Source organism: Eptatretus burgeri, chromosome 10 (assembly GCF_056783735.1).
Source record: "Eptatretus burgeri isolate ZD-2024b chromosome 10, Ebu_testis_v1, whole genome shotgun sequence".
In the NCBI taxonomy this organism is placed as follows: Eukaryota; Metazoa; Chordata; class Myxini; order Myxiniformes; family Myxinidae; genus Eptatretus; species Eptatretus burgeri.
In genome coordinates this window covers 59,353,022-59,365,251 of record NC_140970.1, presented here as the reverse complement: position 1 = coordinate 59,365,251, position 12,230 = coordinate 59,353,022, and the positions used below count along the sequence as shown (strand labels likewise).

The 12,230-nt window shown below is 38.8% G+C and overlaps 1 protein-coding gene across 1 annotated transcript in view; it reads left to right on the top strand.

Annotated features, from left to right (window-relative positions):
- WDR19 (WD repeat domain 19) overlaps positions 1–12,230 on the top strand; it is an 85,403-nt gene that overhangs the window by 44,511 nt on the left and 28,662 nt on the right. The window contains 7 exon segments of the mRNA XM_085900087.1: positions 3,458–3,612; positions 4,050–4,087; positions 4,090–4,217; positions 5,073–5,143; positions 11,131–11,159; positions 11,161–11,215; positions 11,218–11,301. Of these exon segments, the coding sequence (XP_085756213.1) occupies positions 3,458–3,612; positions 4,050–4,087; positions 4,090–4,217; positions 5,073–5,143; positions 11,131–11,159; positions 11,161–11,215; positions 11,218–11,301 (560 nt within the window).

Genomic DNA, 12,230 nt, shown 5'->3' with positions numbered 1-12,230 from the left:
TTTGACGAAGATCCATTTCACCATCTCTTAGAAAAATGGCAAGACACACAGACAAACATCTCTCTTACGGTGTAGAATATATGCAATGAAAACGGGAACTCAAAGCTGAAAAGGACACTTTTGTTGAAAGACAGGAGAGGTTTGATGGACGATAAGCTCCGAGAGTACACACGGGTCAACACGCCAATTGCCTTCTGGAAATGGCACATAAATAACCAAAATGGCATCAACGAGGTACTACAAGGAGCAGCAGTTACATCGTTGCCATCAAGATAACGAGTGAAGTGCAGTGTCCAACAGGCAGGTCCATTGAATAGTTTAGAGAGCTCAGTGGAGATGAATACCTCACAGGGTAGATGTATGAAGATGAAGTGAATCTCCTCACCAGACCAGTACACTGCGAGTTAAGGTTGAGCTGTCATTGAGAAGGAATCGTTGAGTCATTAAAACTTCACAGATTCGCATATGGAATTTCCCCGCTCTCCTTTTCTGTGGATGTCGGATTTAAATAATATGCACCACTGGACACAAAATGTAGCCGCTGGAAAGAAGTCCATCACAGCCACACAGCCTTACACCTTCTCACTCTGCTCTGTCCTTATCCCTCTCTCGCTTCCATTCCAAAGACTGTTGTTTATGCCTCCGCTGATGAAGTCACTGGAGGCATTACGTTTTCGGATTGTCATGTCGGATCGGATCCAACCATTCATGCTAATTTTCTCTGTTTTCTCTGCAACCGCTTATCCAATCGACACAAAATTTTCACCAGAGGTGCTCAATTTAACTACTCATCTAGAATGTTTTAATCACAATTATGATGTCATCTGTCATGTGGTGTGGCAGCCATGTTGGTAAAAAGGAAAAACTTTGGACCTCTATCTCCGAAATCGTTCCATGGAAAAAATTGAAACTTGGCACATGTGAAGTACTCTCCATGAGAAACAAGTGATTTTTTTATGATGTCACAGATGGCTTTGTTATGATGTCATAATTGCATACATCAAACATGTTATCTGATAAGGATGAAAATTTTTGAGGGTCATTTAGGGCTAAATTGTATTTGGGGAAAAAATTGATGATGTCATCGGTCATGGCAGCCATATCTTTTTTTAACATAAGAACTTTCAAAAAAAACCTCTGAAATGGCTGAACAGATCGAGGTGAAATGTCACAGGTATGATCACCTATCCATGAGGAGATAAAAGATAAAAGCGATGATTTTTCGAAGAATAAACTTTTTAAAATATCCTTCTCCAGAACGGCTTAATAGATTGAGGGGAAACTTCACATAAATGTCCCCCAAGCCTTGAGGATATCAGCGTGTTCACCAATAATTAATAGGTCACATGGTCTGGTAGCCATATTGAATTGAACAGAAATCTTAAAAAAAATGATTTCTCTTGAACTGCTCAATCAATCAATGTGAAACTTCACATTTATGAAATATTAGTCATGAGGAATATATGTTTAAAATTTCAACCTGATTGGATGCATGGTCTGGCAGCCAGAATTATTTAATATTTTGAGTCTGGGTTCAGGGATTTAAATCAAACTTGGTACAAATATGTATAATGATGTATTAATGTGCGCGGAGGCATATCTGACAATGTTGCGATGTTGAAGAGTGCCCTTGTAGTTTGTTTTTTTTGTATACATAGTCGAGGCTCGGGGAAGACCTGACACACTGAACGGATCAGGGCATAACAAACAAAAAACTGGATGCAAAAGACACATGCATGGAGAAGGAAGCTCCAAGGAGGAAAACCTGGAAAATTAGAAGGGATTTGGGTGGGGTTAAAGAGGGTAGAAAAGATCATGCTTTTGGATTGTGGATGATCTGAGATGGTGGTGAACAGCTGTTTTGAAGACCTGGAGAAAAGCATGAGATTGAAGAGGATGTGGAAGTGGATTCCACAGGTGTGAGAAAAAAGAGGAATGAATGAGTGGTGGTGAGCAGTGATCCTGGATTTATGTAGTTTAACCAGAAGGGGGTTAATGGTGGACCATATGAGCCCTTTATGCAGAAAGCTGGGGTGAGACAAAGCACGGAAAGAGCAGAGGGTGCAATACCAGGAAGTAGGCAGTAGAAGATTGAGAGACCACCGACCTGTCCGTGATGGTGAAGTAATAAGTCCATCGATTCAGCTTCAGCACAGGAGATTCCAATGATCTTGAAAGCCTTGATTTCCACAGCCTCAAATTGAACAAGGTGTTTGGCAGGGGAGCCTGCCCAGAGGCGAGAACAGTATTCTATCAAGTTGTGGATAGGAGTTCAGATGTGCCAAGGAAGGACTTTGTACGATGGAAATGCCCAGTCAGCGGCTGGTTTTGGAGGCCAACTTTGAAATGTGGTTTGCCCAAGAAAGATTGTGGCTGAGGGTGAGACCCAGGAGTTTGAGTGACTGAACCTCCTCAAGAGGATTTTAAAGAAAGTAGATGGGGTTGGGGGGGGTGTGAGGGGTTTACCAGATGGTCCTTCCTTTCGGCAAGAGATAATGAGAGTGTGATTTGTCAGGATTGAAAGACATAATCCAAGTATTTCACCAGTTTGTGATTTTTTTTAAAGTCTGAAGAGAGTGAAGAGTCTGCAACGCCTCAGTTTGAAGGATGAGGGATGTCACAGCAGGGGGTGGAGTCATCAGCAAAGAGATAAAGAGGATTTTCTGGAGAGTCATTAATGAAGATCAGGAATAGGACTGGGCCCAGAACAATGCCTTGGGGCACTCCAGCCAGTCTTCTTTTCCACTCCTCGTGTTGCTTTTGTTGTTCTTGTGACTCCCTTTATCTGGAGTCTGGAAACTTAGAAAATGTAACCTTATCCATACACAATTAAATTAATATTCTGGTCTGTAACATAGTCCCTGCCCATCATTGTTAACTGAAGTGATAATATGGATGGCTTATGTTGAACTTGGGAAATCCAAAATATGAATTTTTGGTTTCAGTTGTAATTTGTTCTTGGAAAGGACACAAGGAAAGATGATCAAAATAAACATGACAAAAGTCGAGAAAGAGATCTAGTAAGCCAACGCACGTGAACAGACGATTGCCACTGGTTTTTCGAGAGAGAATGTCGGGCTGGCAAAGGTCGCAATAAATCAAATGGCAAAGTTTATGACAGATTGAACGATGTAAATATTTAATGTGAAGATTATTGAGAAATAATTTCATTACATTATTCCATCAAAATAAATGTAATCAATGATGTTAGTGGTCAGCGTTTCCAAACATTTCATTTTTGGTGAGGCTCAAAAAATATGTTTGAATAGTTAGTCTCCACTTAAATGTGGAAGATGCAATTGGAGTAGCGAGGCAAATATTTTGCTTTTGGCAGCATAAGGATAGGTATACTTGTAGGTCGCAAACCTGTAACCGAATTGCAAATGTGAATTTGTTTTTAATAGACTAATTAACAAGTCATGAATTGAGTATAACGTGTACATGCTGTAAATTCTAGAGAATTGCAATCCGAATATTGGCTAACACTGTTTAATGTGAGTCTTTTAGCAAGAAAGAAAATTCTCCTCCTTTTTAACATTGATTGTCCTGATGATCCCATCCAGCTGACCTTACAGAAAAATTACGGCTCAATAGTCGACCATTACTGGTTTGTTTTCTCCCTTTTGCTCTTCTCTGCATCTGTTTACACTCTAATATACACCACTCATCATTTATTTATGCCCTATCCCACCTACGTGCCCTTCTATCACTTAAAAAAAAACAAAAAGGATGTGAATGTACAAATGAGCCCTAATAAATATCCAACACGATACAATTTCTCAGAAAGAGGGTTTCAAAGTTCAGGTTCCCATTTATAATCCCACTGAAATCAGATCGAACAAAGATCAATGTCAGCATCAAACATTTTGTTGAAAACTACCATGAACACCTGCAGTGTACTGACTTTGAAAGATTACTTTAGTGCGCTAAACTCCGGTTTGCTCTGGATGTGGGATCACCCCATTTACTTCTCAGAGGCTCATATTATAGTTGCCTTCAAGATATTCGCATTTTACAACATGATGTACATGGTCGACTGGTAGTTATTCATGACTGTTACATTATTATTGGCTTCTCACATGGCGACTTGGCGACTTGATTGTGATTTCCACCACAATAAATTGGGAGATATTCCATTGCCATGATCACAATGGCAGTCTCATCAGTGCAGCAGGGACAGAAATTATAGGCAAAGTTGCAACATGTGGCAACAACTGGTAAGTTGCTCCTCTTCCCCTCTGGTTCTGTTTCTTTTCCTGGCTTCTTGAGATTTCTGCCTTGAAAGATCCCATCTTCCTCGTCATGACACCATCGGACTATATTGTGCACTGATTGCATGAGATGTCAAGATATTCTCCGAGTGCTTGTTTTGTTTTGTTTTTCCTTCCTGGAAGACAATTGGATTTCCTGCTCCTCGGGGTGCAGAAAATCATCGCATTTGAAATAAGCCTGACATGTAATAAATTTAAAGACAAATATTGAGTTTTTACACGTTTAGAAAGATGAATATAAATGTTAATATATAATTTTGATCATGATTCCCATGTACTTTTGAATTTTATTTGTTAGATTCTTGAATTGTGATAACTTACAACTGCCTTGCAGCTTATTTGAACAACAGCACATAAACATCTCTCAGCTCAAACTATATCTAAACGTTGCTCTTGATGATGAGAGAGCTTTTATTATTCACGTATCTAAATTATTGCAAATAATTTATGGATATACCCATGTATGAATGAATATATTAATGAGTGCATCGATTTATTGCATTCTGCACCTCGAAGAGCTCTTGCTGCTGGAGCAGATTTGGATGTAGCAATTTACACAAAGGAATTCTCACCGGTTAATTAAATAGATAACTCAGAGTCTGTAAATAGACTCAGAGGAGGGATTGGATTAGAAATTAAGCCATCTTATTCATTGTACAAGCCTTTTTCCCATATTATATTCTTCAAAGCTTAATGTATTGATTATCATCTCAAGGTCACTTTGAGGACATGTCCTGTAAATTGGAAAGTTCCAAAGACTCAAAATCATCAGTGATGATTTTGCTTGCTTTTTGTTTGCAGAATCATGATGCATGATCTGGCGAAGATCAATGAGATTGACTATGTCATCACACTATACAGTGAACCAAAAGGTGCTGTCAGTGTCCCATAATGCCCAATTTTTTTCCAAACCTTTATTACCTAAATGGATCTTCAAATTGATACTTTGAAGTAATCAGATTGTATCAACAATTTACTCAAAACTTCCACGAGTATTTTCTATGATTATAACAACATTAACTGTTATTAATATGGCTTAGTTTGGGTGAGAAGAAACCGAGCTTTTCATTTAGCAGTCTTTAATTCACATTGATCAGAATCTTCAAAAAAACTTGTGATCACAACAAATCAAAGTAAACTTTACATGAGCAGCTAATATTAACTGTTGTAGCTAATCCATCACTGCGTTTAACTATCAAATTCAATTGATGACTCATTGGCAGGTGTTCTTTGTCATTATCATCAGGTGTTCCTCTCTAAACATTCAAAAAACTAAAATCTCACTTTTCATTCTGCAGAATACAAATCTATCAGGATTAACTGTTAGTTTAAAACAAAATAGCTAAAATTTTAGTTGAAGATTACCATAGAATTGTTTTGCATAAAGAAGGAAAAAAAAGTGAGTTGAATAGCTCACATCACATGATTTTCAAGGTGTGCTATCCGAGGCACAATCAAGCAAAGAGAAACATCATCTGTAATTGACAAACCCAGAACTAGAAGACTCAAAAGGCTGTCAAACAAGGATGAACAATACTTTATAATATCCTGAAGGAATAAAAAGAAGGCAACCTTTGAATTGACAATACTAGTGCGTGCCCGTACATGCGTGCCCGTACATGCGTGCACGTACATGCGTGGCCGTGCGTGCAAAAAAAAAAACTTTCAAACCACGTGCCAGAAACAACAAACACACAGGCCGTTCCTTCGCTGTCGCGTGCCCGTACGTGCGTGCCCGTACCTGCGTGGCTGTACGTGCAAAAAAAAGAAAAAATAAGAAGAGGAATTGTGACATCATTCGTGACGTCATAGCACCGTGTCTTGTCATTGGTCGACAGATAAATGGCCGTAACTTGGGAACCGCTCGTGCGATCGAAATCAAAACTCGAAAAGGCACATCCACAGGGCCCCAGCAATATACCTGGCAAGTTTCAATGAGATCGGACGAGTGGTTGTCGAGAAACAGCTGTCGCAGACACACAGACACACAGACACACAGACAGACACGCACACACAGAGATTGCTGGAATTATAGATAGATAACTGGCAAAAGGCTCAGGTGTCATTGTTCAACCATCAAAAGAACAAAGATCACTTTTGAAATCAGGACTTCAAGGATGTGTTCAGGAAGGAAACCTCTGTTAGGAAAGGGAAACAAGACTTAAAGGCTAAAATATGTACAAAACTAGAGTGGGAGCACTCGGTAGAGTGCAAAACCTCCGCCGCCAATACTGCTGGGTCACTTAATTGAACCTGATATCCTATTCATTGCAGGTCAAAACGGATCAGACTCTACTGAACCACGATTGAATAAACTAAACTAGATCGACGCGCATATAGAAATGCCAAAAAAAAAAAATCTAAATTTTTTTGAAAAAAAAGTTGCAAAATTTCTGGTTTTTTTTCTCTAACAAAATTTTTGGGGGGTTGGAAATCACTTTAAACATGTAGAAATGCAAAAAAAAAAAAAATTCAAATCTTTTTCAAATAAAATCGAATTTTTTTTGAAAAAAAGTTGCAAAATTTTCTAAGTTTTTTTTTTTGGACCAAGTCCAAAATTTAATGGCATGATCCTTGGACCATACCTAATCCCCCCACCAAGTTTCGTCAAAATCCGTCCAGGAATTTTTCCGTAATACTGTTCACAAACAAACAAACAAACAGACAGGGGTGAAAACAGTAACCTCCATCCATCTTCGATGGCGGAGGTTAAACATAGAAATTGGTGGAAAAAATTTGGTTCTGTAATTGAGAAAACACGTGAATACGGCGAATGGCTCGGAAATCAGGTGTATTCTGATTTATTTTGCTTTGAAAGTCACAAAAAGAAGCTATATAACCTTTGTAAAGCACATTGAGTCAAATAAAATAACCAATTGTTTCAGAAACAGTCACGAGGACAAAGGAAAACGTGATTGTTCATACACTGTTGAGGTTAAAAGTTAAAACCTCCAAGATATGAGATGAAACTTTGCCACCATGGCTCCTGTAACCAAGCATGCAGGCATACACACATACCCACGAGAGTCCCCAAATTACACATCCAAATACACCCACATATGTATCTCTACCTTGTAGCAACTGCCGACTGTACTATCCTGATCGGGATACGAACTGTACTGCCATCAACGGTAGGGTGCTTGGCAAGTGGTTTAAGCACTCAATGAAGCACTCCAATCAAATGGTTGATAAGGACGGCTGGCTTGGCACGCTTGGCATAGTCATGTCCGAATATCCAAATATGTCAGAATTGGACAAGCGAAGACTTTTGTAGCAATCAGAACTGCTGCTAATATAAGCTCAATTCTGGAGCTTACGTTTTGTAATTTGGCTTAGATTAAGTGATTCTAGAGGTTATGGCATTTGCGGAAATGAAATAAAGCCACGAATGCTCGCGTCTCCGGGTGTTTATAAGCATTGCAATGTACCCAGAAATTTGTAGCTATGATGATCAGGCATTCAATAATATGGGTGAGGAAAGTGAAAATAAAAAAAAACGAATCGTTAAGAAATCGTTGCGGCCTGTCGCAATTCAAGGCATGGTTGATTAAGCCAAAAAACATGGCAGCTTCAGACCCCAGCGAGGTAACCTAGGAGGCACCTTAAGAGCCCATGGAGAGTGAGGTGGCCGAGGATGTGCCTGATAAAGGATATAATTAAATGACTGTTAATTCTCTTCAAAAGGGGTGTTTTAATTAACCGAAACATTCAGTTTTCACTTATGCACTCCCTTTGTATGCATGAAAAGTTTGTGGCCACTAGGTTTCCTGGTTTTCGAGTTATGGAGGAGACAAACTAATGCACTGACGCACTGACGCACTGACGCACTGACGCACTGACGCACTGACGCACACACGCACACACGCGCACGCACGCACGCGCACGCACGCACGCACGCACGCACGCACGCACGCACGCACGCACGCACGCACGCACACACACACACACACACACACACACACACACACACACACACACACGTGCACACACATTGCCTTTTATTAGTATAGATATTTATGTATATACATCAGGCGCACCTCCAGTCTGTTATGGTGAGCATCATTGCGGATTATGTCTCACGCGGTAAAAACCGCACAATCCGTGCATAGCAACCATCCATCTGCCACCCGGACGATTGTTCCTGCTAATGCAAACCATTCCACCAGAAGGCACATGATGTGATCGGCCATGAAATTGAAACATGTGGAGTGAGATGAGCACTCCCCTAATCACCTTTGGACCGAGTCCTACTATGTCCAATGGGGATCGGGGAGAATTACTTTTATTCCCAATGGCAAAATATTACTTATATTCCCAATGGGAATAGAAGTAATATGTATATATATATATATATATATATATATATATATATATATATATATATATATATATATATATATATATATATATATATATATATATATATATATACATATATACATATATACATATATACATATATACATATACATATATATATACATATATATATATATACATATACATATATATATGTATATGTATATGTATATATATATATATATATATATATATATATATATACATATACATATACATATATGTATATATATATATATATATTATATATATATTATATATATATATTATATACATATATATATATATATATATATATACATATATATTATCTCCATATATATAGATATATATCCATATATATAGATATATATCCATATATATATATATAGTCATGGCGAACATATTGTTTTTTATGATAAACGTTAGAAAATGTGAGCTGTTGATTGCATTAATAAGCCTGCATTGTAACAAAATAAATCAGGAGAAAAGTGCTGTGATTGCAATGAGTGTTGTCATCCATTCCATCATTCATTTTAAGGTCATCTCGACTGGAGGAAAAGTTTCTGTTTTTTTTAGGAGCAGAGAGATTAGAAAACTGAGGCAATACACAGTTGTGAGAGTGCAGGTGTTAACACTATCACTCTTTGACTGATGCAAATTGGCCACGAGTAAAGAATTGCTTTTCTCAATGCTCTTACACCCAATGCCATAAATCCAGATTGCACTCAATATGTCACTTATCACTTGCCTGGTAAGCTGCCATCTCACTCTCCGCAGAGGGGAATATAAAGTTGATGAATGTCCTTTAAAACTGAATAATACACTGCATTTGTGATTCAATAAACATGCATTTGTTTTTATTCTCTTTAACATTTAAGCAAAGTTCATGAAAGATCAGTGCAAACAGTTTTTGAATTATAAGTGATAAATGATGACCCAGTCATGTATTTTGGTGCTTTGAAGTGGATGATTGATATTGCAGTGATAGCACTGGTGCATGAGTGAAGGAGGGGTTTTTGTAGTGGGAGTGGATGAAAACTGAGCAAAAAAAAACAGATGAAGCAAAAAAAAGAGAGGGAGAGATGTGGAAGTCTGCAGGAGAAAGATGGGTGGAGAAGAGTGAATCAGGGAATAAGGTGGAGAAATGATTGATATGGAAGTGATGTTTTTGGAAACCATGGGAATAGGGGGGGGGAGAACAAAGGATTGTATTTTCAGGTACTTTGCATCATGATTACAGGTAAATAGAAGTAATAACTTCTTATCGATTATATTTTTTCATTTTTTTCAGTGTGACAGGGAGGGCTGTATGGTTGACTATCAGGAACTTGTATTGGGCTGACAGTGATGGCCGAGATTCATGCAAACTCCCCTCGAAGCTGTGTAGCGTGGGTTTGATTGCTGACCCAGCTATACTATGAACTGTCATCCTGGTCACAGGCAGGGTGATTCATCAATGTGTATGCCGTCCCTCGGATCGACGTTAAACGGCCGTCCCCATCTGCCAACATTTGTTGATGGACGTTAAAGAACCCATGGTATTTTTCTCAAAATTCTTGAGCTATTGCTAGCACCATGACAAATTCCCAATTCCTGCCCTCACCGACAGAAGGCATTGTATCAGCAGCCTAGTGTTTTACGACATTGGCTGAGGAGCTCCTTTCTTAACTTTTTTTGCCTTCTCCCCCAACCAACTGGAAAATCTGAATCATATTATATTTTGCAGGAATTCCATTTTGCAAAAATGCTCCACAGTTGGATTATACTTTTTGTATTGTACGTTTTTGTGATTTGGTCCTTGAGGCACAATACTTGAGATGTAATACTTGACCATTGAGACTAACTCTGATAACTCCTCTTTGGTGAAACATTCATACTCAATGTTCTGAAAATTTAGTAAGCTCAGTATTATTTGGAAAGAGATTACTGTTACCAACAGAAGTACAGCTGTCGAAGAACAATGCAGAACCCTTGAGTTACTGTTTAATTTTTTTAAATACTTGCGGCTAGAACTACGTACATTGAACAGTTTGTCAGAGAGAGTGAGAATATTCACTTGACACGTTTTTCCAGTGTCCACAGTAGACATTGTTAGCAAGGCATCCTCACACGGATTTCTGTGTTGAAAGTAGCGCGTGCCGGTTTCACGACGGTCGTGGCAGATTGATGAAGAACTAAGGGTGTGATTTCCACATAGCATTACCATGGATCACTGTCCAAAAGTGATTTTGGTTAATGGTTAGGTTTTTTTTTCGCAATTCTATATCAATGACAGAGGGAAGAGTAACCAAGGAATAGGTTAAAAAGAATGTACACCTGGAGACCGAAATTTCATATGCTCGTTTTGGTAATGTTCGTAATACTGGGTTTCTGTAGTAGTTCACCAAAGTGCAGGAACCACTTTTGGACCTTTACTTCTCAACTAATGTGATCCTTTTGATTGTTTATTCACAAAAATTCATTTCAATGTGGAGATGAGAATCTACAAGCAGTGAAAAGTTTGGCCTCCAGGCTACAGGCCTTGGTGAACTTCAATGGGTGGCTGATGAGACGCCCAGTTGCTGTGACGACGCAGCATGGTGCATTGCATGTCCTCTTAGCTCGCTCTCACGATTAGGGCCGGCTTGTGGAACGCGGATCGCCTACATCACTTTGCTGTGTAAAGTCACTGTATGTAGCCCTGTGGAAGGGGAATGCTATAACCGCAAAGCTCGTAGTTACTTAGTCGTCACAAAATGGGAGTCATTTGTCAGACATTTGATGTCACCTTTCAATGTTCCCTCATGACTTATTGAACAAACGGTTTACACTCATAATGGCGAAAGAGCATAAAGCCTCTTTCGGATAGACAGCAAGGCACATTTTGATGATTTCGCTTGCTGCAGAAAATGTTTGCTACAGGCTTTTTGTGCTTCAGTTTAATGTTTTGTACACGGCAGAAATATTAGTCTTTAATGACTGCTCCGAAGGTGTAAGTACTGTACTGAGAGCGCAACTGAATTGTGTAATGCCCTTCATATTTTATAACATTTGCTTGGGCCTTGGCTTGCATGACACAATTTAGCATTAACGAGTTTCATGGTTTGTGCTGCTTATGGTATATTAGAAATGCTTTTACCATCCAGAATGTAATCATAAAAATTGATTATCTCACCAACACCCCCTAATTCATGTAATTATGGGAGAAAGTGCACCGATATATTGTTTGCTGGCTATTCTCCAGTTTGCATGATTTATCCCAGGCCTGAAAGCATTCTGATATGGCCTGTCCATCATTCTGCAGCCTGTCATGTTGCAGTCGTATTGATAGCGTTTATACTGCTTAGTTTTTGAAAGCGGCTGCACTTCATCGTGAGTAAGTGTCAAAAGAACAAGTGAAGGGTTTGCGGGTTTACAAATTGCATTTGGCTTGTGTGTAGATGCAAATCTCGTGTTCCTTCAACATCGTATCTTTCACTTTGACGTTGGCCTTGCAAATCAAAAGTTGGATAGGTCATTGATATTTCACAGATGTGTTTTTTTAAACAACTGACAAATGATGTATTTTGCTTTGAAGCAGTACTTCCTGATAGAGGTACACAATGCCGAGCAAAGATAAACATTACGGAATATTTTCCT